This window comes from Pogoniulus pusillus, chromosome 38, assembly GCF_015220805.1.
Source record: "Pogoniulus pusillus isolate bPogPus1 chromosome 38, bPogPus1.pri, whole genome shotgun sequence".
In the NCBI taxonomy this organism is placed as follows: domain Eukaryota; kingdom Metazoa; phylum Chordata; class Aves; order Piciformes; family Lybiidae; genus Pogoniulus; species Pogoniulus pusillus.
Window position 1 is genome coordinate 2113172 of NC_087301.1, and position 26876 is coordinate 2140047.

The 26876-nt window shown below is 52.7% G+C and overlaps 1 protein-coding gene across 4 annotated transcripts in view; it reads left to right on the forward strand.

Annotated features, from left to right (window-relative positions):
- The first annotated feature begins 211 nt into the window (after positions 1 to 211).
- Positions 212 to 26876, forward strand: part of APLP2 (amyloid beta precursor like protein 2) — a 62953-nt gene continuing 36288 nt past the window's right edge. For 3 of the 4 annotated variants that reach the window (XM_064173353.1, XM_064173355.1, XM_064173356.1), the window contains exon 1: positions 212 to 351. In XM_064173353.1, coding sequence (XP_064029423.1) covers positions 271 to 351 — 81 coding nt within the window. In that variant the 5' untranslated portion in view covers positions 212 to 270. The remainder of the gene's footprint in view (positions 352 to 26876) is intronic. The other variant, XM_064173357.1, reaches the window with a different exon arrangement.

The following is a 26876-nucleotide window of genomic DNA, read 5'->3' on the forward strand; positions in this document are numbered from 1 at the left end:
TCCTCCTATTGGCTGATCATGGCGCTGAGGGGGCGTGGCTCCCGCTCCTATACGCCTTTCCTCGCCGCGGGGGGGCAGGGGCGGCTTTTCTGTGTGGCGCTGCCATTGGACAGCCTCTGGGAGGGGCTGCGTGACGTCACGCCCTCACCTCCCTATGATAGGGCAGGGGCCCTGAAGGGCGGGGCCTCGCGAGGCGGCTCCCGCCGCGCTGCCGAGGGGGGAGCTGAGGCCGCAGTAGCGTCTGGGCGGCGGCAGGCGAAGGTGTTAGCCATGGGCTCCGTGCTGCGCCTCTCCTTCCTGCTCCTCCTGGGGCTCGCCGGCCCCGCGGCTACGCTCGCCGGCTATATCGAGGTGAGTAGGGGCGGGTTTACTGCTGTCGAGGAAGGGCGGGCGACCTTCGAGGGTTCCGCGCTGCTGCCCTTCTGGGGCGGCTGAAGTAGCGGGTGCGGCCCCGCTCCGAGCGGGCTCTCCCTGGAGGGGGGGGGGTGGTCCACGGTGTCGCCCGCGGGGGCCGGGCATTGTCTAGCCATGAGTAAAAGTGGAGGAGAGGCCGTGACGGGACCTCCTCGCCACCTTCCCGGGGTGTTTTTCCTACGCCGGGTGGCGAGTTGGCGCGGCTGGGAGGGGGACGCCGCCTTATCGCCCGGGGTCAGGCTGCGCCGGGCTGCGCTGGCGAGGGCGGCAGCGAAGCGGCGCGTTCAAGGTGTCTCTGCTCGCCTGGAAGGAGCTGGAGGTTGAGCAGCTGCCGCCAGACCTTCTAGGGGTAGGCGGTGGTGGGTTGGTGTTTTTCCCTTGCGTTCAGGGAATCGCTCCAAGTGGACGCCGGAGGCCTCTTATCTGGCCGGAGATCGCCTGCTTCAGCAGCTTCATTTCGCTGGGCTCCGGTGGTGGCTTTGGGTTGGGGATTTTTGTGTGTGTGTGTTGAGAAGTGACCTCCGCGTTCTTGGCATCACAGCAAGAGCTGTGAGCTTCAGATTGCTCTAGAAGCTTAGGAGAGTATTAGCGGGCAATTTCGTAGGGAAAAAGCCTGGGTTAAAGGAATCCTTTTGGTTGGTGTCCGCTTGGTAGATCCCGACTGGATTTGGGCTGTTACCTTTTGGAGGAGGCGCTTCAGCCGAGTGTAACCTGTGTGTGTTTAATGTACAAGTGGCTTAGGTGCCTCCATTCACCTCTGTATGTTCAGACATAGATGCGTTACGAGTAGAGGTTGTGTCTCTATGTATGACATTAATTGGAAGGAAGAATATCCAACTTTACCCCTAAACCCTTCAACTTTGCATCCAATCCATGGCAAAGGGGTTGGAACTGGGTGATGTTTAAAGTCCTTTCTATTTTATGATTCTAGAAAGGACAGTAAAAAAAAAAAGAAAAGCCCTTTTTGGTTTAAAACCTTGATGATAAAACCGAGTAAAGTGAAACAGCAAACCGAAGAGCAAAGTTCACTCAGAGCTTCAGCCGTGGCACATAAATAAGAGTTTACTGATCTGAGGCTGGGCGCTGTTTGGAATGGCAAATCAGCTGCCTCTGCCTTGCATTATTTAGGGGATGGATCAAGAACTGGGTTGGGACTGCTTGGGCATGGTTTGCTTTGATGGTTTACGGTGAAACTGAGCAAGCTGAGCTAAGGAGAACGTCTACCTGAGTGTGCTGCAGCCTTAAGCTGGCAATAATTAACAGCAATAATCATGGCTAGTTCATAGGTGTTTATATCTGCTGTGTGAAATCAGCCCAGGCAGTGACTTCTGCTCACTCGAGTTGCTCTTGAGGAGCAATATTCCACCTGCTTCGTACCAGTGCTGCTGCTAAAATTCTGTGCATCAGTGGAACGTGGTGAGAGTTGTCTTTGGAGATGCTTCTGCAGAGGTTGTCTTGCAGGAAAGGGAACTTCAAGCCCTGCGGGGCTGCTCTGAGGGAGCCTGGCTGCTGCCTGGATCGGGTTCCTTGGCATGGCTTTGGTGGTAGGGGACATTGCTGGCTGCTCCGAGGTGCCTGGGTTCAATCTGATCTCCTGCACCTGCTTGGAAACTCCTCCAGCTGTAGGTCACTTCCTCTGGCACATCCGAAACAAATTCAGCTGCTATGCACATCCCTTCTGGAAGCTGCTGCTGCTGCTGCTTGTGGCCATGTGTTACAAGTCAGGAAGCTAACCTGCTTGGCATCCCCTTCTAAAGCCTTGTGTCCGTCTAAAGAAGCCCACCCCAGGACTGGCAGAGGGTTTGGCACAGCAGCGTCACACCCCAGCATGCCAGGAGGGGCTAGCAAGGATTAAACCAAACCCATTTCTGCCGTGTTCTGTTTCAGAGGACCCTGGTGGCTGTCGTAGGGCTGCGTTTGCAGGCTGTGGCTTCTCTCCCAACCTGCAGCAGCCTGGGCTGCTCCGACAGGGATCAGTGTCAGCACACAGGGCTGCCCTCTGCGCCTCTTGGGCTCTGCTCCACCGCTCCTGCCGCATGCTCTGAAGGCACAGGGCAGTCCCCTCAATCCCCTGGCACACAACAGCAGTGCTGCCATTCAGTTTGTTGGGTTTGCTGCATCCCCTCCTGTTGTGGTGTCTGGTGGGGACTGCAGTTCTCGAATCCCTCTTGCTGCTAGGGTGGTTTCTTTGCCTTTGGAGGAGGAATGTCTTGGTGCAGAGCTCAGGAAGTGAAATGGTTATTCACGCTGCAAGGGTTCCTGGCTATCAGCTCAGGTGGGGAGATGTCCACAAAGGGTTGTTTTTTCCAGCAGTGAAGAGGGTATTTAAAGGTGTGCTGGAGCTAGGGGAGATGCCTGATGGTGTCTGCACTTATGTAGTTGCGCTGGCACGGTCCCATTAGGGGGATTTTCTTTGGCTTGATTATCTTAGCTCCCAGTCCCTGTCCCTAGGACACCCAATAATCTTCTTTGCCACTACGATTTGTTTCTCTTTCCTTCCTGAAGAGAGGAAGGGGTGGTGGAGCTGGGTTGGTTTCTGTCTTTGAATTGTTGGGATGTAACGCTTTGAATAGGGTGTTCCCAAGGGCCTGGCCCCGGTGGCACTCGGTCTGCCTCTCGGATCATCCTCTGCTGATGGCTGATAGCTTTTGACAGTCTCTCTCTGAATAGAAGAGCTTAGGGAAGTCACTGCCATGAGTGTTCTATCCATAGCTCTTCCATCTGGAGTCACTGCCTGCTGTGCTTTCCTTCAGAAGCCCCCCAAGAACTTCGGGTAGCCACCTGGGAAAGGGGAAAAAAAAGGGAATCTATTCTAATTTAATCTGTATTCCAGTGCTCAACTACTTCTTGCTCTGCCCTCCAGGCCTTGAAAGATGCAAAGTTTCTTTTTTATCACTTGACCTTTTTGTCTAATCCAATCTGAGGCGCTGCAGACTCGCTCTTGCCTTTGTCTTTAATCACATTTGCTTTTAGTGGTCACTTTCCAAAGCCATCTCAAATCCTTTCCTCTCTTACCTAGTTCCAATTACCAGGATTTAAGGAGGGTTGAGAGGGGGGTGGAAATCCCAGCAGTGTGCTTGAGAGCAGGATTGGTGCCATTTCATGGTGGGTTGTGGTGGTTCTTTTGTGTTGGTTGCTTAAATTCTCAATGACCAAAAAAAATAATTTATACCTCTGTAAACCAGCTCTGTGCCATTTCTGCAGCCCTTGGGGACTTCTAATTGCCTGCTGCATTGAACAAAGACCTCCACCTAGGGGAAATTTCCACTTCTCTGTGGAAGTCCTGAGCTGAAACAACTCGGTAAAATTCCAGCCCTCAGCCCTGTGGCTTTTGGTCTGCTTTTGGTTTGCTTTCGGTTCCTAAAACTTCGCTTTCTGGTCAGGGTTAGGAAATGCCCTTTGATGGGAAAGGGATTGCACACAGTGCCCGTGCTGAGCCTCAGCAAAGGCTGCTCTGGAGCAGGGATCAGGAGTGAAGCAGTGGCAGATGGACATCTGATATTGCAGAGAGGCTCTGGAATTTCTGCTGCGTTGTAGGACGCGGTTGAGGGTAAGCTCTGCTCTCTGGAGGAGGCCTCCAGCTCTCCTTGCTTCCCCTGTGAAATATTTATGACCTCTCTTAACTGTTGTTTAATATCTCTACCAAGGGCTGAATGCATTCCCCCCTCAGTTAATATCTTCATTGTGGTCATAGAATCAAGCAGGCTGGAAGAGAGCTCCAAGCTCAGCCAGCCCAACCTAGCACCCAGCCCTGCCCAACCAACCAGACCATGGCACTAAGTGCCCCAGCCAGGCTTGGCTGCAACACCTCCAGGCACAGCAACTCCACCACCTCCCTGGGCAGCCCATTCCAATGCCAATCACTCTCTCTGCCAACAACTTCCTCCTAACATCCAGCCTGAACCTCCCCTGGCACAACTTGAGGCTGTGTCCTCTTGTTCTGCCCCTGGCTGCCTGGCAGCAGAGCCCAACCCCAGCTGGCAACAGCCTCCCTTCAGGGAGCTGCAGACAGCAATGAGCTCTGCCCTGAGCATTCTATGAACCTTCCAGCATGAGGAAGGATTAATGCAGCATCTCCATGCTGTGTCCCAGGCCCCTCTCAAGCTGTTGGCTGTGGAAATGCTGCCTTTGCTTTTTTGCCTCCTGTGTCTTTTGGAGGTGTTTGGGCACCATCTTGTAAACAGAAGTTATTTTGACTGTAGCATCTGCTTCTACAAATGGTCTGAAGCCATAACCTCATTCTTCTGTTGGGAAGATAAATAGACCATCCCCAGCTATCTCTTGGAACCATTTCAGTTGGAAAAGACCTTGGAGGTGATCAAGTCCAACCATTTTGTAACTCTGAATGTAAGAACAGCAAAGCCTTTAGCTCTGTTTTTACACTTTGGCATTTCAGGCTCATCTTGCTCACTCCTTAGGTTTCTCAGTTGATGTCATCCTTCAGATGGTTGCTCTCCTGCCACTTCCATGCAGTAAAACTTAGTGTCATTGATTTTTTTTTTAGTTCAGGCAGTCAGCACCTCTGAAATGTGCTGTTAATTTAGGCTGGGCTTTGTTCTTAATTGGAATGCTTCAAATACTTCCAGTGGCCTAGAAACCATTCTGCTAAGGCTTCCAACTCAGACCTCTGCTGGAACAGGGGTGGTTGCCCCTTTTCCTCCTGGGGTGTTGGCCAGACCCATAGTGGCTGTATTCTGCTTTTCCTGTTAGCAGTGAATTTGTCACAGGCAAATGAGTGACCTGCAGGGGGGATGGAGCAAGGCTGGAGGTGGGAGAGTGAGGCTGGAGGTGAGGAGGAAGTTGTTGAGCAGGAGAGTGGTGAGAGGCTGGAATGGGCTGCCCAGGGAGGTGGTTGAGGCCCCATGGCTGGAGGTGTTTGAGGCCAGGCTGGCTGAGGCTGTGTGCAGCCTGCTCTAGGGTAGGGTGTCCCTGGGCATGGCAGGGGGTTGGCGCTGGCTGATCCCTGTGGTCCCTTCTAATCCTGACTGATTCTGCAGTGAAATCCTGTTAGAACCTTCTCTGTCCTGGGCTTCGATGCTCTCAGCCATCTTTGTGTTCTTCCACAGCTTTGTACCTTGCAGACCTTCGTTTTGTTTTCTATCTGTGGCCAGTTCCAGCTCCCACCAGCCCAGCTTGCTGAAAGCCTCATCTAACCTGGCCTTGAACACCGCCAGGCAGGGAGCATCCATAACCTCCCTGGGCAACCTGTTCCAGTGGCTACCCATCCTCATTTCTTCCTCATTTCTAGTCTCAGTCTCCTTTTCTCTCAGCTCAAAGTCATTGTCCTTTCTCCCATCACTCCCAGCCCTTGTCCAAAGTCCCTTCTCAGCTCTCCTGTAGCCTTCTTCAGGTACTGGAAGGCTGCTCGAAGGTCTCTCTGGAGCCTTCTCCAGGCTGAACAGCTCCAAATCTCTCAGCCTGTCCCCACAGGGCAGGCTTTCCAACCCTCTGATCATCTTCATGGCCTGCCCTGGAGGAGCAGCTCCATGTCCCTTTTATTCTGGGGGCACCAGAGCTGGAGGCAGTGCTGCATATGGGGTCTCAGCAGAGCAGAAGGGCAGAGTCCCCTCCCTGTGCTGCTGCTCTGGCTGCAGCCCAGCACATTGCTGCCTCCTCTGCTGCCAGCAGAACTTAGATGCAGCCTGGGAAGAAAAAAAGCCCCAAACCACAGCATGTGGGAGCCAGCTCCTCTCTCCTGTTGTCTTTGTGCAGCTTCATGTGGCCTTAGCTCCAGGGTAAGGCACTGAGTCATCGGTGGTGGTGTGGTGCAGAGGTGCAGGGTGGCTGATAGCTGCTTCAGTGCTCAGATCCCAGCCTTTGGCTCACTGACAGGGATGCATTTAAGTAATTTCATCCTGTAAGCTTCTCTCTAACAGATCTGTAACAGTCAGAAGTGTGTTTTGGTTCAGGTCAAGGACAGAGGCAGACACAAGCATGCAGATGGCAGGGGCTGTGGGTCCTCCCTACTCTAAGCTCGAGGCTTAGTGCAGTTTCCATTTAAGAGTAGTTGGATAGCATCTTAGTGGTGGCTTGGAGTCAGAATCCTGGAATGGCTCAGGTCAGAAGGGACCTCAGAGATCATCTGTTCCAATCCCCATGCCATGGGCAGGATGCCTCTCGAATTGACTTGGTTGCCCAAGGCCTCATCCAGCCTGACCTTGAACATCCCTTGGGAGGAGGCATCCACACCCTCCCTGGGCAGCCTGCTCCATGCTCTCACCACCCTCATACTGAAGAACTTCTTCCTAAGATCCAGTCTTAAGCTTCTGTCCCTCAGCTTCAAACCATCCCCCCTTGTCCTATTGATGGACACCTTCAGAATCATAGAACCAAGCAGGTTGGAAGAGAGCTCCAAGCTCAGCCAGCCCAGCCTAGCACCCAGCCCTGCCCAACCAACCAGACCATGGCACTAAGTGCCCCAGCCAGGCTTGGCTTCAACACTTTCAGGCACAGCCACTCCACCACCTCCCTGGGCAGCCCATTCCAATGCCAATCACTCTCTCTGCCATCAGCCTCCTCCTAACATTCAGCCTAGACCTACCCTGGCACAGCTTGAGGCTGTGTCCCCTTGTTCTGTTGCTGCTTGCCTGGCAGCAGAGCCCAACCCCAGCTGGCTACAGCCTCCCTTCAGGGAGCTGCAGGCAGCAATGAGCTCTGCCCTGAGCCTTTTTTGTGGAAAGTCTCTCTGCAGCCTTCCTGTAGGATCCCCTCAGGTACTGGAGGGCAGCTCTAATGTCTCCCCCAGAGCCTTCTCCAGTCTGAAAAGCCCCAGCTCCCCCAGCCTGAATCACAGCAGAGGTGCATCAAGGTTGGCATAATCCTCCAAGGTCACTGTGTCCAACCATCAGCCCAGCACTGCTGTGGCCATTAAACCCTGTCCCCAGGTGCCATGTCCACACCTTTCTGGAACACCTCCGGGGTGGTGACTCCACCACCTCCCTGGGCAGCCTGTTCCAGTGCCTGACCACTCCTGCAGCAGGGAAGTTCTGCTTCAGTAAAACGTTCACACTGAAACCAAAGCAGCCTTTATCCTGGAAGGTTCCCTTACTCGTTTAGATCTCTTTCCCCCTGCCCCCAACAAGCGTGGGCTGCTTAGGTGACATTTTCACATGGCTGCTGTGTTCTGAGGTGCTGGGCAGTGTCTTGGCTTTCCTAGACTCTTGCAACAGAGAGTTTTTATTCCTCTGTGAGCTCTCTAAACAGGGGCTTGCGTTCCCTCCTGCAGCTGCTGTGCTGGGCTTCTGTAATCTGCCACCTCAAAGCACTAAAATAGGCAGGGAGGAGACCTCAGAACCCTTCTCGTGGTGCTGTCGTTGCAAAAGATGAAGCAGCAGGTTGGTGAACTGCTTGGGATTTCCCAGGAGCTGCCCTCTGCTAGCTCCACTACTGAGATGCTTAAATCAAAAGCCAAACGTTTGCATTTTTAATCTTTGGGCTTTGCTTTGCAGGGCTCTTGAGTTATTTTTAGCTGCAGCTCTCCCTGCCAAGAGCTTCGTCCCTTCCCTTTTGGATCTCGGGTGGATGAATCCCCACCTGTGGTGATGTCATTGCAGAGTGTGAAGTGACAGCAGCAGGAGAAACAAAACCCCCAAACCTGAACCCCCTGTTCCATGCCACCTGTCACCATAAAAGTGATGCACTCTTGGTGGATTCCAGGCAGGTTGGGATTGCATATTCGCTGCAGAAGCTGCTCTTGGCTTGCACTGGTGCTAACCTCCAGCAGAAAGCCTTTAAGCATCAAGTTCTCTGTATGGCTTTGGCCTTGGCAGGACCTGTTGCCAAGGCTGAGTTAGATAGTAAGGGGGCTTCTCTTGGTGTTTGATGTCTTCCCATTCTCAGTCAGGAGTAGTAACTTGCAAAACGGTTCCTGGAGGAATCACAGAACGGCTTAGGTTGGAAGGGATCCCAGAGATCATCCACTCCAACCTCCCCACCAAGGCCAGGGATGCCTCTCAGCTGCCCAGGGCTCATCCAACCTGGATTTGAACACCTCCAGGATAGAGGCAGCCACAGCCTCCCTGGGCAGCCTGTTCCAGAGTCTCACCACCCTCCTACTGGAGAGCCCAACCCCACCTGGCCACAGCCTCCCTGCAGGCAGCTGCAGGCAGCAATGAGCTCTGCCCTGAGCCTCCTCTCCTCCAGGCTGCACCCCCCCCAGCTCCCTCAGCCTCTCCTCACAGGGCTGTGCTCCAGGCCCCTCCCCAGCCTTGCTGCCCTGCTCTGTTCCCAGCGAGGCAGACTCACTGGAGGCTTTCACAGCAGAGGAAACAAAGCTGTGTGGCTGTGTCTGTCACTCCTGATGAATGCTGTCTTGGCCAAATTGCATCAGTGCTTGCTCTGCACCGAAGCTGCTCAGCATGTGGACGTTCTCTTTAGGGCAGCAGCTGCTGCCTTGGAAGCAGTTTCCCACCAGGAGAGGCAGGAGATGGATGGGCTGCCAGAGAGCAGCCTGGATGGGAGGTCCAGAGCTGGCTCTGTGCTCTGAAACACAGCTTGGGACTTGCTCTCTTCCCTCACCTTCAGCCTGTGTGCTTATGGTTTTGGTTTTATCTCTATTCTCATTGCGTGTGCAGGGCATAAAGATATATGAGATGGTTTGGGTTGGAAGGGACCTTTAAGACCATCCAGTTCCAACCTGCCATGGGCAGGGACACCTCCCACCAGCCCAGGTTGCTCAAAGCCTCGTTCAAGCTGCTCATGAACGCCTCCAGGAAGGGGATATCCATGACCCCTCTGGGCAACTCGTTCCAGTGTCTCCCCACCCTCTCTGTAAAGAATTGCTTCCTCATCTCCAGTCTTCAGTCTGCCCTACTCAAGCTTCAGTCCATTGTCCCTTGTCCTGTCACTCCAAGCCTTTGTCAGAAGTCCCTCCCCAGCTTTCCTGTAGCCCTTTCAGGTACTGGAAGGCTTCCCTAAGGTCTCCCTGGAGCCTTCTCTTCTCCAGGCTGAACAGATTCAGATTGCATCAGGTTGGAAGGGACCCTCAAAGTCATCTTGCCCAAGCCTCCCTGCAGTCAGCAGGGACACCTCCAACTGGATCAGGCTGCCCACCTTGAAATCCTTCTATCTCCTCCTCCCCCAGGTCCTTCAAGCAGCAACATGCCTGTGAGTAGGCTGGAGAGGCAGAGCTGGGTTCCTCATGCAGCAGGGCTGTTAGGATGGCAGGAAGGCTCTCAGCTCTCCTTAAATGCCAAAGCCACACTACAGACAAAAGACATTTTCAAGTCGAGGCTGAAATTCCTGGGTCTGGATGGATCTGTTGCACTCAATTACCTGGGGCAAGCTTTTGCAACTTGCTTCTCATGGGAATTAGCCTGCTGAGAAGAACCTTTTTGCAAGCAGAAGCCTATGGGAGGTTTTCCACAGGCCATCTCTGGCATGTTAATTCTCTCTTTCACTGCAGGCCACTGACTGGAATGCTTCATTGTAGTCCTCTTGTACCAGGTGCTGGTGCATTGCAAGAGCTTTGCTGGTCTGAGGTGCCTGGTGCTATATTTTCTTCTTAGGCAAAGAGCTGCTCCAGAGAAGGATGTTGTGAAGAAGACTTTGGCCTGCAGGCTTCACCTGTGCTTTAGAAGAGCAGGAGCCAGGAGAGCCTGTGCTGCTCCCTCTCGTCCAAGTGGCTGATCTCATTCCTCTGCACTGCTCTGTTGCTTTATTTAACAGTCTGTGATTATTAGCTTGATCTTGAGCACAGAACCCAGGGCATAACAAACATCTCAGCACAGCTGGCAGCTGAGTTAACTGCCTGAGATGGGTTTAATGTGCCCAGCTGTTTGGAGCTCAGCGTGCAGCACCAGTTCCCCTGCTGCTGACTCGGAGGTGCATTGCCACTTAATTAGTTCAAGAGGATCCCACTGACCTGCCTCGGAGCTGCCTCCTCTCCCAGGCAAGCAGCAACAGAGCAAGGGGACACAGCCTCAGGTTGTGCCAGGGCAGGTTCAGGCTGGAGGTTAGGAGGAAGTTGTTGGCAGAGAGAGTGATTGGCATTGGAATGGGCTGCCCAGGGAGGTGGTGGAGTGGCAGTGCCTGGAGGTGTTGCAGCCAAGCCTGGCTGGGGCACTTAGTGCCATGGTCTGGTTGGTTGGGCAGGGCTGGGTGCTAGGTTGGGCTGGCTGAGCTTGGAGCTCTCTTCCAACCTGCTTGATTCTGCAATTCTATTCTCTGACAGGGGGCTGGTAGCTACTCACTGTTCCTAGCAGCTAGCATTAACTACTCCTGATCCAAGCAAAGCACAGAGCTTTTTGTTTGGCCACATTTGCCTTGGAATGACTTCTGTGCTTTGCAGTATCTCATCAAACACATCCTTGAGCAACATCTACCTAACAATATGTTGTCTCCACTGCATCCAGGATGGTGTGGGTTTTTTTTCCCACTGAGGAAGAGGATCAAAATAGTCATTAAGCTGCAAAACACACCACATGCCTTGTGAACTATCACATCAGCTTAGAGCCAGACTGAGCATGCTGGAGTGGTGCAGCCTGTTGGAATGCATCAAGATGGGAACGTCTCTAGCTGGAGCCAGACTTCAGAGGCTCCTCTTGCAGGAAGATGAAGCTGGGGCTGAGTTTGCCTATGGAAATGCTCAGCTGGTTGTTGGGCAGACTCATTCTCTTGCTTTTGTTCCCTCTGCTGTCTGTGAAGGGGTAGTTGGTCCTCTCTGCAGCGCCCTGGCTACTGTGTGACACTTGCCATCAGAGAATCACCAAACTGTTTGGCTTGGAAAAGCCCTCTAAGGTAGAGTCCAGCCATAAGCCCAACACCACCATGACCATCAAACCATGGCCCCAAGTGCTATGTGAATGCCTCCATTGAAAGTGGTTCTACCACCTCCCTGGGCAGCCTGCTCCAATGCCTGACCACTCTTGCAGCAAAGGAATAGTTCCTAATCTCCAGACCAACCCTCCCCTGGCACAATTTCAGGCCATTTTGTCTCCTATTACCTGATAGAAGGAGAAGAGACTGACCCCCACCTCACTGCAGCCTCCTTTCAGGTAGCTGTAGAGAGAAGTGAGGTCTGTCCTCAGCCTCCAGGCTGAACACCTCCAGTTCCCTCAGCTGCTCCTCACCAGCCCTGTGTTCCAGACCCTTCCCCAGCTTTGTTGCTCTTCTCTGCATCTCCTCCAGCCCCTCAATATCCTTCTTGGAGTGAGAGGCTCAAAACTGAATCCAGTGCTGAGAAGAGGAGGACAATCCTTTCCCTGCTCCTGCTGGCCATATTGCTGAAACAAGGCAAGATGCTGATGGCCTTGGCTGCTTGGACCCCACATTGCCTGATTTTCACCCTCAGTCAGTCAGCACCCCCAGGGCCTTTCCCACCAGGCAGCTTTCCAGCCACTCTGCCTCAAGCCTTGGCAATATGTGCTGGAATGACAGAGTTAACTCAGGGAGCAAGGAGTGGCCCCAAAGCAAAAGGACTGCTCCTATTACTGCCACCTCTCTGGGCCAATCTTTGCATCTCTTATTGCTAGAGTGTAGAAGTGCAGCCAGCTCCTAATGGAGCTGTGCAGCTGGGTAGCCTTTGCTGTCCAGGCATTAGAATTGCCACCCAGCCTAGACACTCCTGAGTTCATCCTGTGCCACTTACCTAACCTATTCTGCTCCTCAAACTGCTGTTAACAATCAGAGACCTCTGGGCAGCCTGATCCACTTGAGGATGCTCCTGCTTACTGCAGGACCAGATGACCTTTGGAGGTCCCATCTCAACCCAGACCATTCTAGGATTCTGTACCAAAATTCTCAGGGTCTTTTGAATGTTCTTAGCCTCAGCACAAATTCCCTGGTTCACTGCTGTGTAGGCTAACTGGGGACTCTGCAGGGAGAGGCAGCCTCAAAGATAATTAAGACATAGTGTGTTAAGGAGCTTGTTTGGGGCTCTGGATGACTTAATTTGTTTCAGATGTCCAGAATGAGGATTTGAGGATGAGATTAGCCTCAGTGGGCTATGTCTGGAGTTAACTAGTGAAAAACAAACCCACTTCTCCCCGAGGTTTGAACTTTGTGCAACATTTTCATCCTTTGACTTTGAGAAAGCTGTATTGGAACTACTGAGCCTATGGCTAGGAAAATGATGAGTGGCTTATTGCATCAATACACAAATCAATCCCTCCCTGCCCCAGTCCCCAGCCCAGTGATGGGATTTAAATGTTAAGTCAGTGTTGCCACTGCTCTCCCTGCTGCTTGTAGGGTCAAGGAAAGGGGAACTTGTGTGTGATGGCTCCCCACTTGTTTATTTGCAGCTCAAGTGTGTGTCACCGTGCAGGAGAGCATTTGAACAGGCAAAAATGTTCTTAGGGAAGAAGTAAACACTCACCCTCTTGCCCTGTCTGATAGCCTTTTCCAAACAAGAGGATAAGGAATTATTTGCCATCACACATGAGCAGACAGTGAGGCCAGCAGCAGCCTGGGTTGCATCACAAATGCTTGGCCAGCAGATCCCAGGGAGGGGATTCTGCCACTCTGCTCGCCTGGAGCGCTGCGTCCAGCTCTGGAGCCTTCAGTAGAGGAAGGATGGAGCAGGTCCAGAGGAGGGCCATGAAAATGGTCAGGGGGTTGGAGCAGCTCTGCTATGGCTGAGGGAGCTGGAGGTGTTCAGCTTGGAGAAGAGAAGGCTCCAGGGAGACTTCAGAACAGCCTTCCAGTACTTGAAGGGGGCTACAAGAAGGCTGCAGAGGGACTGTTTGCAAGCCTGCAGTGAGAGGATGAGGAGCAATGGTTTGAAATGAGAGGAGATTCAGACTGGATGTTGGGAACAAGTTCTGAGGGTGGTGGAATGCTGCAACAGGTTGCCCAGGGTGGTGGTTTGGGCCCCATACCTGGAGATATTCTAGGTGAGGCTCGACAGAGCTCTGAGCAACCTGATCCAGTGAGGATGTCCCTGCTGACTGCATGGGTGTTGGACTGGATGGCCTTTGGGGATGCCTTCCAACCCAGCCCATTCTGGGATCTTGCAAGGTTTTCTCTGCTGTACCTGCAGCTGGAGAGCAAGAGGGAGGAAAAAAAAACCCAACCCAGTTTTACTGTGTGAAGATGGACAGCCTGGGGAAGTGGTTTTAAAGACATTAATAGTACCTTTCAGCAACCTTGAAGAAGAATTGGTGGTGAGGTGCTGGGAGGTGTTGATGTATGTGGCCTCTCTAAAGCCTAACTCGATTGTCTGAAGCTGTTCTGCCTGCCCTTTCCCTGGCAGCAATCTCACAGGCTGCTGCAGAGCAGGCAGTTTGTGCTTCCAGGGTGGTAATAAAGCTTTCAGCTCCTGATGGCTTTGTGCTTCCAAGCTCTTAGGGAAGTGTCACACTGCTTAAAGCTCATCAGAGGAGCTGGCCGTTGGGATGTGCAGCTGTGGCAGAGCTTCTCCAGAGCACTGGGGCTTGGGTTTGTTCAGTCTGAGAAGGCTCCAGGGAGACCTTCTGGTGAGCTTTCACCCACCCTGCTTAAAGGAGCTGGTCAGAAAGCCTGGGGACAGGCTTCTGAGCAGGGCCTGTTGAGACAGGACAAGGGGTGTTGGTTTGAGCTAAAAGAGGGAGGTTCGGATTGGAGAGGAGGAAGATAGGATGAGAGGAAATGGCCTCAAGTTGTACCAGAGGAGGTTTAGGTTAGGCACAAGGAACAATTTCTTTGCTGCAAGAGTGGTCAGGGATTGGCACAGGCTGCCCAGGAAGGTGGTGGAGTCCCCATCCCTGGAGGTGTTCAAGAAGTGGATGTGGCACTGTGGGACATGGCTTAGTGGCCATGGTGGTGTTGGGTTGGTGCTTGGACTGGATGCTCTCAGAGGACTTCCAGCCTTAATGATTTTGTGATTCTTTGAAGAGTAGTAAGACCCCGGGATAGGTGGTCCAGAGAGGTGGTAGATCCTCCATTCCTGGGACCATTCCAGGTCAGGTTGTTTGGGGCTCTGAGCAACCTGCTCTAGTTGGGGCTGACTGCAGGGGGCTTGGACTAGATAACGATGAAAGGTCTCTTCCCACCCAAGCCATTCTGTGACCCTTCCACCAATCTAACCTTAGTAGTTCAGCTAAGTCAACAGGAAAGAAGGAAGCCCAGCTTCCCACCCCCTCCCTCCTTGAAACCTTCCAGAAAATGCTGAAGGAAGCAGGCATGAGGGCAGCAGGCCTGGATGCTGTGCTCCAGGTGGGCTCTCAGGAGAACGAAACAGAGGGGCAGAATCACCTCCCTCCTCCTGCTGGTCACACTTTATTTGAGGCTCTAGGCTAGCTTCTATGGGACCAGTTTTGCTTTCTGGATCAGCAAAAGGAGACCTCAGCCTGGCCAGCTTTAGCCTGTGCTATAAATTACCACATCATTTTCTAATGGCATCAGTCAGTTCTTCTCAGTGGAGGCTGTAGCTTCCCTTAGAGGAGCTGCTTAATACATCCATTAGAGTTCTGGAAGGCTGGCCCAGCTCTGCTAGGATGCTGTGACTGTTAAACCTCCAGCTGATAAATTAATGCTTCAGAAATAAAATGCTACTAAATTAGCTGAGGATGGCTTTTATAGGGTAAAGAATGGAAAGCCATTAAGCTGTTACTGAGGTCCTTCCCTCGCTTCCTCTGACCCTGGCGGCGACAAAACTTTAGAGGTACTTCAAAAGGCATTTTGTCATTTGACCTCTCTTGTGTCAGGTTGCTAAGTCTGGGTGGTAGAGCTCCAGGCAGTTGCTGGAATCACAGAGTGGTAGGGCTTGGAAGGGACCTCTGGAGATGGAGTCCAACCCCCCTGCCAAGGCAGGATCACCTGGAGCAGATCACCCAGGGACACATCCAGGTGCACCTCGAAAGTCTTCAGAGATGGAGACTCCACAACCTCTCTGGGCAGCCTGCTCCAGGGCTCTGCCATCCTCAAAGTCAAGAAGTTCCTTCTCACGTCCTCCTTTTATCCTCTGCTTAGGAAGAAGGGAGCAAATGGTGAGAGTTAAACCTCACTTCTGTTATTAGTGCTGGGATTCTTCTCTGAGACGTTTGGCTGTCGGGTGACAAGCTTCAGAATAAACAAGGGTGGCTTTTGCCCTCTGATTCTTGGCAGGAGGAAGTGTTGCTCCAAACCACCTTCCCACACTTCAGCCTCTTTGCTGCTTCAGTCAGGTGGTGCTTGTTGTTCCTTATCCTGCTCTTGCTTGCTCACCTCCAGCTCGGGAGAAGGAAACTGGCAGCAGCCTTGCATGGGTTTTATTGCTGTGTTACTGGCCTTGAAAATAGCTGCACTTAGGCAGCTGAAAGACTTCTTTCTGGTGAGGATTTGAGGTGGTTTTGCTCAGTTAATTTTCTTGTGTTGATTTCTTTTTAAGCCAGCAGTGGTAGGAGCCCTCTGCTAAAGAGCAGCTAACTGCCAACGAATCTTTCTTGGGCTGAGTTTATGTTGAATAAACATAATAAGAAAAAAACACATTTGCTGTAGCTGAATGAACTTGCAAGGTGGAGAATCCTGGAGCAGCAAAATGTCACAGATCATAGAAGCAAGCAGGTTGGAAGAGACCTTCAAGCTTATCCAGCCCAACCTAGCCCTGGAACAGACTGCTCCCAGGGAGGTCGTGGATGCCTCCTCCTTGGAGGTGTGCAAGGCTTGGAGCAAATGGGGCTGGTGGGAGCTGTCCTTGCCTGTGGGGGTGTGTGTGGAACTGGATGATCTTTAAGGTCCATTCTAACCCAGACCATTCTGTGACCCTGTGAACCTCAAAAGGGAGAGGGACTTGACCTCTTGAGAGCCAGCTGCATTGCAAGCTGCATTCCCACGAGTTACCTTCCCTTTATCTTGCATTTTTCTCCTGGTATTTTTTCCCCCCCCTGGCCACTTCAGATTCTTGCTGCTGTTAAAATGTGCCCTTTGGATTTCTTGCTTGCTTTTGGTTTCATGTTTGTCAGATTAAAACCAGCATCTGGGATTTGAACTGGGGGTCACTGGAGTGGTTAGATGCATGGTTAGGCAGTAACCACAGGTTCCTACAGCGGTCTCTGCACTGCAGGCTTTTGTGTGAAGCTACCAGTGAGAGTTTTGTACCCCTCTGGAATGCTAAATCAGTTTGAATCAATGCTACAGGTTTGATTTTTTTTTTTTTTTTGGTGTGTGCCTGCCTCATGTTAATAAATATTTCTCCAGCTCTGCTTTCTGCCACTCTTGTCCACTTGGAAAGCAAGTGGGTGAGCTGTCTGGGTGGGGGTGGTTTAGGTCAGAAGTTGGTTTTGCTGTCAAACAAATTGCTTTGATGATCTGTGAGGTCTCTTCCAACCTTGTTGATACTGTGATACTGTGAAGTGATGAAATGTCTGTCAATGTGTGCTGTGGGATCTCTGTATCCTGGTAATGGAATGGCTGTGGTTGGAAAAGACCTTTTGGATCATCAGTGCCAACCATTACCAGGGCCTCTACTGCACCATGGCCGTGGTGATGCTCACTGACTCATAGGTAGCTGAAGTGCCTTAAAAATGGAGTTGTTACTGATCTCTGTGGTGGAGTTAGCTACAGCATTTTATGGTAGTGTCCCATGTGTGTGCTCTTGGCAGTGAAGCCTTCCTGCTGGGAGCAGTTCATGTTAACCAGGAGCGTGGCCAGCAGGGCAGGAGAGGTGATGCTGCTCCTTTGCTCTGCTCTGCTGAGACCCCACCTCAAATACTGCCTCCAGTTCTGGTGTCCACAGCAGAAGGAGGAGACAGAGCTGCTGAAGAGAGTCCAGAGGAGGCCACAAAGGTGATCTGAGGGCTGGAGCAGCTCTGCTATGAGGATAGGTTGAGGGAGATGAAGAAGAGGAGACTCCAGGGGCACCTTAGAGCTGCCTTCCAATGCCTGAAAGGAGCCAAAGGGAAGGCTGCAGAGGGACTTTTCATGAGGGTGTTTGGAGACAAGGCAAGGGGGAGAGGTTGAAGCTGAGGGAGTAGGTTTAGACTGGATCTTAGGAAGGAGTTCTTCAGTACAAGGATGGTGACACTCTGGAACAGGTTGCCTGGGGAGGCTGTGCATGCCCCCTCCCTGGGGACCTTCAAGGACAAGCTGGATGGGGTCTTGGGCAACCAAGTCGAGTTGAGAGGTGTCCCTGCCCGTGGCAGGGGGGTGCAGTAGATGACCTGTGAGATCCAACCTCAGCCATTTGTGATTTATCAGGCAGCTCAGTTATGAAGGTTAGATCTGGAATGAGGCTCAGATGTTTTTCCTTAGCAGAGTGAAAGACTACTAAATCATGGCTGCTTTCCTGCCCTGTGTTTTGCATCTCCCCTCCAATTGTCCAGGAAGCCAAAATTACCCCTGTGGCTTTTCCCTTCACTCAGATCTTCAGTGTCCATGGAAACATGAGTTTGGACTGAAGTTCTCTCACTTGCTGGCTGGCCAACAGAACATCCATTTAACAAGGCCAAGAGCAGGGTTCTGCACTTTGGCCACAACAACCCCAAGCAGCACTACAGGCTGAGGACTGAGTGGCTGGAAAGCAGCCAGGAGGAAAGGGACGTGGGGGTGCTGATAGATAGTAGGCTGAAGATGAGCCAGCAGTGTGCCCAAGTGGCCAAGAGAGCCAATGGCATCCTGGGCTGCATCAGGAAGAGTGTGGTCAGCAGGACAAGGGAGGTTATTCTGCCTCTGTACTCAGCACTGCTCAGGCCACACCTTGAATACTGCGTCCAGTTCTGGGCCCCTCAATTCAAGAGAGATGTTGAGGTGCTGGAAGGTGTTGAGAGAAGGGCAACAAAGCTGGTGAAGGGCCTGGACACAAAGCCTATGAGGAGAGGCTGAGGGAGCTGGGGGGGTGCAGCCTGCAGCAGAGGAGGCTCAGGGCAGAGCTCATTGCTGTCTGCAGCTGCCTGCAGGGAGGCTGTAGCCAGGTGGGGTTGGGCTCTGCTGCCAGGCACCCAGCAACAGAACAAGGGGACACAGCCTCAAGCCATGCTGGATGTTAGGAGGAAGTTGTTGTCAGAGAGAGTGATTGGCATTGGAATGGGCTGCCCAGGGAGGTGGTGGAGGCATCATCTCTGGAGGTCTTCAAGAAGAGACTGGATGAGGCACTTAGTGCCATGGTCTAGTTGACTGGATAGGGCTGGGTGCTAGGTTGGGCTGGATGATCTTGGAGGTCTCTTCCAACCTGCATGATTCTATGATGCTGAGGCTCTGTGCTTCAGATGCTCAGGTGGTTCATGTGGGGAAGCAGTGATCAGCCTTGCGGTGCGAGGCAGGGCAGCGGCACAGGTTGGAGCCCTGAGGGGCTGAGCCCACGGGCAGGTGACCTTAGGCAAGTCACTTGACTTTGTGCCTTTGTTTAGCCCAGTAATAAATAGGTCTGGCTGCCTGTGCTGGAATGTGACTTAGAATCGCTCCATTAAAAAAGGTGCTTTAAATAGCTGAGGTTTTGCTGAAAAGGGGAAGGCAGGAGCCTGATCTGCAGCATGGAAAGTGTTCCCTGTGTCCTTGGGGAAGGCAGCCTGGCTGCTGAAGCTTAGCTGGACCTGGTTTGTTAAGCTTAGCTGGACCAGCCAGGCTGCCTTCCCCATGCACCTGTTCTAGTGAGAGATGTCCCTGCCTATGGCAGGGGGTTGGAGCTGGATGAGCTTTGAGGTCACTTCTAACCTAAACCATTCTAAGACTCTATGGGCTTGGCTGGTTAAGCTTAGCTAGACCTGGTTTGTTAAGCTTAGCTGGACCAGCCAGGCTGCCTCCCACAAGGATCTGTTCTAGTGAGAGATGTCCCTGCCTATGGCAGGGGGTTGGAGCTGGATGAGCTTTGAGGTCACTTCCAACCTAAACCATTCTAAGACTCTATTCTATGGGCTTGGCTGGTTAAGCTTAGCTGGACCTGGTTTGTTAAGCTTAGCTGGACCAGCCAGGCTGCCTTCCACAAGGATCTGTTCTAGTGAGAGATGTCCCTGCCTGTGGCAGGGGGTTGGAACTGGATGATCTTAGAATGATTTAGGTTGGAAGGGACCTAAATGATTCTATTCAATGCTTCTATGGACCTGGCTGGTTAAGCTCAGCTGGACCTGCCTGTCCACTGCAGAAGGCTTAGTAAAGGCAGCCTACCTTTTTCCTCCTTCCTACCTCTTCTCTCCCCCTTACTCCAGGGTGGTTTTTGTGGTAGCCTGTTCCAGTCCCAGGCACTGCACACAAGCTTCAGTTTTGCAAGCTTGGGGCTCATCAGTCTGGTTTTTGAAGGACACTCCTGAGTCCAGTAACATTTGTTCAGGGCATGTTCCAACTGAGTTGTCCTGAACTCTGTCTCTTGGAGGGTAGAAAAGAGGCTGCCAAAGGCAGCCTGTGTTACACAAACGACTTCAGGAAGCCAGGAGTGTGCTGAATCAAGGCTTTGCTGCTCCCTGAGACCAGCCATGCCCCACGCACTGCCTGCAGTGCTGCTCTCCCTATCTGGAAGTGGCATCTCCTGAGTGCAGATGTCTGACAGGCAGATTAGCTGCCCAATGACTCATGCAGGCTTGGTTTATGGAGCATGATAAACTGCAGGGGGAGGGTTAGGGGAATAATCTGCTGCCTCATTAACACGGATTGCAAGGGCAAGGAGGCAGCCTGTGAGTCACAGGTGGTTGGACATTTCCCTTTCTGCCCTGTAGACAGGAAGAGGAAGGAGCAATGGGTGGAAGCTGCAGCCAAAGAGGTTCTGCCTCAGCACAAGGAGGAACTTCTTGCCTGGAAGGGTCCCAGAGCCCTGGCACAGGCTGCCCAGAGAGGTTGTGGAGTCTCCTTCTCTGGAGCCTTTCAAGGCCTGTCTGGATGTGTTCCTGTGTGATCTGTGTTAGATAGCATTGTCCTGCTCTGGCAGGGGGGTTGGACTGGATGATCTCCTTGGGTCCTTTCCAAGCCCTAACATCCTGTGAGCCTGTGAACTTCCCAGTGTTGCAGGCTGCTTGTTGAACCATAAGCATCTAAACACAAACTCCACCCAAGCTGGCACTGCAGCTCCTGCATTTTGGTTTTGAGTTGAGTTTGGTTGAGTCGTTGTGGTTTTTTTTTTTGGCTAGTTGAGGATTCTCTTCCCCCAGAAGTCACTAAAGGACAAGCAGATGAGGACTCCTCCCCTTCCAGCAAGTTAAAAGTAAGCCAAAGAGTGCTTTGCTGAGATTTCTGCCATTTAAATTCAGAAGCAAACCCAGGCTGGTATTATCAGCTCACACCAGATCTGCCTGCAGACAATAATTCTTCCTGCCTTGGCCCCCTGCCCATGTGCATTATTGTAATTATCAGCAATTTACAAACAAAAATACCACAAGGTACAAAAAAACTAAAGCAATAAAGCAAGGATGAGCTGCTGGGCTGTGGATTTACTGCCTGCTGTGTCAGGCATTCATTAGCCACCTATCTGCTGAATAAAAGCAGGAAGAGAAAACAAAGCCTGAGACACAACTTGCCAGCTCTGCTCAGGTTTAACAGTTCCAGACCTAAAAGCAGGGGAGATTGAACAAGGCCAAGGGCAGGTTCTGCACTTTGGCCACAACAACCCCAGGCAGCACTACAGGCTGGGGACTGAGTGGCTGAGAGCAGCCAGGCAGAGAGGGAGCTGGGGGTGCTGGGAGAGAGGAGCTGAAGAGGAGGCAGCAGTGCCCAGGTGGGCAGCAGAGCCAATGGCATCCTGGGCTGGCTCAGGAGCAGTGTGGGCAGCAGGACAAGGGAGGTTCTTCTGCCCCTGTGCTCAGCACTGCTCAGGCCACCTCTGGAGTGCTGTGTCCAGTTCTGGGCTCCTCCATTGCAGAGAGATGTTGCAGTACTGGAAGGTGTCCACAGGAGGGCGCCAGAGCTGGGGAGGGGCCTGGAGCACAGCCCTGAGAGGAGAGGCTGAGGGAGCTGGGGGGGTGCAGCCTGCAGCAGAGGAGGCTCAGGGCAGAGCTCATTGCTGCCTGCAGCTCCCTGAAGGGAGGCTGTAGCCAGGTGGGGTTGGGCTCTGCTGCCAGGCAGCACCAGAAGAAGGGGACACAGCCTGAAGCTGTGCCAGGGCAGGTTGAGGCTGGCTGTGAGGAGGAAGTTGTTGTCAGAGAGAGTGATTGGCATTGGAATGGGCTGCCCAGGGAGGTGGTGGAGTGGCTGTGGCTGGAGGTGTTGCAGCCAAGCCTGGCTGGGGCACTTAGTGCCATGGTCTGGTTGGTTGGGCAGGGCTGGATGCTAGGTTGGGCTGGCTGAGCTTGGAGCTCTCTTCCAACCTGATTCTATGATTCTGAGCATTCTCTACAGGGGTTCTTGGGTGTCAAGGCTCTCTGCCAGCTTCCCTCACTTTTGAATGGGAAGTGTTGGTTTCTTGGATGCTAACTGGCCATAAATCAGTCCTCACTGAGACTGATGACAGTGAACATCAGGTTTAAGGGCTGCATGGCACATCAAGACCCAGGAAGATTCATCTCTACAGTGCCAGCCCAACTGTTCTCCTTCCAAGAGCTGCACCATCAGATGGCAGAGGTAGAGTTTGTGACTGCAGCATCTCTTCTTGGTCTGCGTTTTGCCAAGGTCTGGCCTCTCCTTATGGGAGGAGAAACGCTCCCTGGAGATCAGCTCTGCAGACACAAGGCTGCAGCTGGGCTGTGGAGCAATCAGGTCCCTGCACAAATACACCTAGTGGCAGTTTTTCAGCCAAGGAAAGCAGCCAGGGGTGAGAAGTTCCAACGGTGAGGCGTTTGAGAGCAGCAGCCGTGGAGGGTTATGCTCACAGGAAGGCTGATAAGGTAACGAGGCTCACTTTTATATCAAAGGAGCTGTTAGAATTCCTGAGTGATCTTAAAAGGGTTCAGTTTGTATCCTTCAGAGCTGTGGATGTTGCACTGGCATGGGAGGAGCTGTAGTGGTGTGCTCCAGATAGGAAATGTCTGGGGGAGTGTTTTAATTCCAGAGGAGGCTCAGGGCAGAGCTCATTGCTGTCTGCAGCTGCCTGCAGGGAGGCTGTAGCCAGCTGGGGTTGGGCTCTGCTGCCAGGCAGCCAGGGACAGAACAAGGGGACACAGCCTGGAGCTGTGCCAGGGCAGGTTGAGGCTGGGTGTTGTTAGGAAGTTGTTGTCAGAGAGAGTGATTGGCATTGGAATGGTCTGCCCAGGGAGGTGGTGGAGTCTGTGTGCCTGGAGGTGTTGCAGCCAAGCCTGGCTGGGGCACTTAGTGCCATGGTCTGGTTGGTTGGGCAGGGCTGGGTGCTAGGTTGGGCTGGCTGAGCTTGGAGCTCTCTGCCAACCTGCTTGATTCTATGAAACGTTGGCTTCTTGCTTTTTTCTTTCAGCAGAGGTGGGAACTGTGGCTAGGGGCTGTGCTGATGTCCCCCAGGCTTGTGCCTTCTGACTTTAATGAACACTCTTAGCTGTGAGGAGCTGCAATCAAGCAGCACAAGTGAGGGGTCCGAGTCCTGCCTGGTGCTTCCGTGTCGGTGTAGCAGCGAACAGTTGTGGAAGACTTTCTGAGCAGGGAACCTGAGCTGACCTGCAGCTCGTCTTGCAAAATGCTCTTCTGTTTTCTTCTGAGGCAGCAAATGCCCTCAGCAGCTATTCATCTGTGTTCTCTGCCCACCAAGCCCATGCAATTCACCATCAGAGCTTTGCTCTTGTTTTGCTTTCAGCAGCTTCTAAATTCCAGGGGCCGAAGGTTCAGTTTTAAACCAGCTCAATCTGTGTGGTTCCCATCCAGCCAGGGCTGCCTTGGGTATTACAGCAGAGGAAAGCAGAGGCAGGATGAATTTTGCTCTATTTCTCAAGGCTTGCAAGCCCTTCTGCAGCCAGCATCTGTCACAGTGCTTGTGCAACAGGCAGTGAACGTGCTCAGTAGCTGATGTGTTTGCACCAAGCTCTGGTGCTCTTTAAGGTATATTCCTCTTGGCTTGGGGTTTTTTCTTCCTTAAAAGCAATATTCTCTTTGGCATAAAGCAAAGAGAGAGTCAAAGAGTTCCCTGCCAAGCTCTCATCCATCATGGTTTAGCTGGATATAAAGACTCATATTCTGGCTAATCTGATCAGCTTACTGTAATGTTTGACCAGCCAAAGGGACCTGGGCAGGCTGCAGAGGTGGGCACAAACCAACCTCAGGAGGGTCAACAAGACCAAGGTCCTGCAGCTGGGTCGAGGCAATGCCAAGCACAAATCCAGGCTGGGCAGTGCCAGGCTGGAGAGCAGCCCTGAGGAGAGGGACTTGGGGGTGCTGCTGGAGGAGAAGCTCAAAAGGAGCCAGCAGTGTGCACTTGCAGCCCAGAGAGCCAAGCAGAGCCTGGGCTGCAACAGCAGAAGTGTGGCCAGCAGGGCCAGGGAGGGGATTCTCCCCCTCTGCTCTGCTCTGCTGAGACCCCACCTGGAGTACTGCATCCAGTTCTGGAGGCCCTGGGACAAGATGGATCTGGAGATGCTGGAGAGTGTCCAGAGCAGGGCCAGGAGGATGCTGAGAGGCTGCAGCAGCTCTGCTGTGAGCACAGACTGAAAGAGTTGGGGCTGTGCAGGCTGCAGCAGAGGAGACTCCCAGGTGTGACCTTCTTGTGGCCTTCCAGGATCTGAAGGGGGCTACAAAAAAGCTGGGGAGGGACTTTTGAGGCTGTGAGGGAGTGGCAGGAGTGGGGGGAATGGAGCAAAGCTGGAGGTGGGGAGAGTGAGGCTGGAGGTGAGGAGGAAGTTGTTGGTGATGAGAGTGGTGAGAGGCTGGAATGGGTTGCCCAGGGAGGTGATTGAGGCCCCATGGCTGGAGGTGTTCAAGGCCAGGCTGGATGGAGCTTTGAGCATCTGAGTCCAGTTGGGAGGCATCCCTGGCCATGGCAGGGCAGTTGGTGATCTCATAGAGTCACAGAATCAGCCAGATAGGAAGAGAGCTCCAAGCTCATCCAGTCCAACCTATCCCCCAGCCCTGGCCAAGCAACCAGACCATGGCACTAAGTGCCCCAGCCAGGCTTGGCTGCAACACCTCCAGGGACAGCCACTCCACCACCTCCCTGGGCAGCCCATTCCAATGGCAAATCTCTGAGCTCCCTTCCACTCTAAGCCATCCTGTGATGATTTGTGGTGTCTATAAGCTCTCTAATCTTCCATTCCTCCTTTGAGGTGGCAGATGACTTGCAGCAAGGAAAGGCACAGCTCTCTTTAAGGCATTGAGTCCAGGACTCTTGGATGGATAGAGCTCACTGATCAAACCCCCTGTCACAAGCTGCAGAGACCAGCAGTGCACAAAAGGCTGCATTCTTGGGCAGAGACACTTCCATCAGGGAGGAAGAAGATTTAGAGGCTTGAATTCCAGTGTTTGGGGGCTGTAAATCAGGCACTGCATGACAGGGTGAGGAATTTAACTGACATTAACTGGCCAGAGATTTATGTCTTCATGGAATCAAATGGTACTGTGGTCTTGGAGAGCAAACTGGATTACAGAATTACACCAAAAGGCAGAGAGAATTTATTGTGAAGCATCTTGTAAATGCAAGTGGCAGGGAGGGGAATAGTGGTTTGTGTACCAGACTGTCCCCAGAGAATGTTCATCTTGCTCTGGTGTTATGGATCTGGAGTACAAGGATAATAGCTACTAAAATATTGCTCACTGAGGGTGCACAGAGCTGGATCAGAGGTTCAGAGAGTGGGTTGGGTTGAAAGGGGCTTCAAGATCATCTAGCTCAAACCCCTCTGCCATGGGCATGGACACCACCTACTATCCCAGGCTGCTCAAGGCTCCATCAAGCCTTGAACACTCAAAGCTTAGCCAGATCCAACCCCCTGCCATAGGCAGGGATACCTCCCACTAGAACAGGTCACTCAGAGCCTCATCCAGCCTGGCCTTGGACACCTCCAGGGAGGTTGTGGAGCACAGAATCACCCAATGTGATCTTTGATCATATTGGGTGATTCTGTGCTCCACAACCTCCCTGGGCAACCTCTGCCAGTGTCTGCTTTGACCCTACCCGAGTCAGTCCAGTGTCTCCTTACCTGATTCTTCCTAATCTCCAGTCTAAATCTGCCCTCCTCAAGCTTCAATCCATTCCCTCTCATCCCTATCACTCCCAACCCTTGTCAAAAGTCCTTCCCCAGCTTTCTTGCAGGCCCTGTTCAGTTTCTGGATGAACTCTTCCATGATGTGTGTTGCCCCTCCTGAGCTGTCACTCTGCTTATCTCAGAGATGCAATAGCTGCTCCCCAGCGAGGTGACTGCTCCCATTTGTGGCTGGGACACTCCCAAAGGAAATTGTGCTGTCAGTTTGTTCATTCCTGTGGAGTGGGTGAAGGCTCTGAAGTGCTGAAGAGCTTAACTAAGGATGTGGCTTCATCCCAGGCTTGGTGCTGCTTTACCCTGTTCCCCAGCTGGCCTTTTGCATGGAAATGCTCAAATGCAAACTAAACCTCAGGCACCATCAGCCTGAGTGATCTGCTTTTGGTTTTGAGAGGCAATCGTGGGAGGCAACAGAGAATTGCTTTGGCCCAGAGAACCCTGGCAGCTAACTTCCTTCACTGCTGCAGCAGTAGTGTTGAAGAGGTTGGCTCCACTGGTACAGATGCCCTTCACTGTGTCCTGTCCTTGCAGACAGAATGAGCTACAAATGACATTACAGAACCCCAGCGTGGTGAGTGTTGGAAGGGAGCTCTGGAGATCATCCAGTCCAACCCCTCTGTTCCAGCAAGGGCACCCAGAGCTGCCCAGGGTCACAATCTGCAGGTGGGTTTGGAAGCTCTCCTGAGAAGCAGACTCCACAACCTCTCTGGGCAGCCTGCTCCAGGGCTCAGCACCCTCAAAGTAAGGAATTTGTTCCTTATGTTCAGGTGGAGCCTTCAGTTTGTGTCTGCTGCCCCTTGTCTTGCTGGTAGGCACCACTGAGGAGAGCCTGGCCCCATCCTCTTGCCCCCCAGTAGCCCTTTAGCTCTTGCTGAGCATTGCCCAAGTCCCCTGTGGGGCTGCTCTTCTCCAGGCTCAACAGCCCCAGGGCTCTCAGCCTTTCCTCACAGAGATGCCCCAGGCCCTTCAGCATCTTTGTAGCCTCAGCTGGACCCTCTCCAGTAGTTCTCTGTCTCTCTTGAACCTGGGGAGCTGCAGACTGGACCCAGGATTCCAGCTGTGGCCTCCTTAGGGAGCAGAGCAGAGGGGGTCTAGATATGGCTGGAGCTGAGTTGGCAGTGCTGAAGAATTGAAGCCCACGACTCAAAAGTGTAACCTTGCAGGGGTTAGAGGTTGAACTGGTGCCTTACAGAGTTCCCTGCCTTGCTCAGCAGTGCAATTCCAGAAAAGACTTCTTCCATTCCATTAAAAATGATGAAATCAAGCAAGCAGTTGGTGTTGTTTGGGGTTCAGCCTCTAGGGCCATAGCTAAGGCAACATCCCTTGTCTGATATGCAGACTATGTGAGCAATCTGAGGAGGAGGAGGAGTGGTAGCTTCACCACCGTGCTGAGCTGTCAGGCCAGAGAGACAGCAAAAACAAACAGGAGCTTGCATTGGCATGTAAATAGAGGGTGGGCATGACTTCAGCAGCTTGGTATGTGTTTGAACAGCAGCTTTGCTCAGGCCAGAGCTGGCTTGAATGGATTACTTACGGATGTTTCCTCTGGGATGGAGCCTGCAC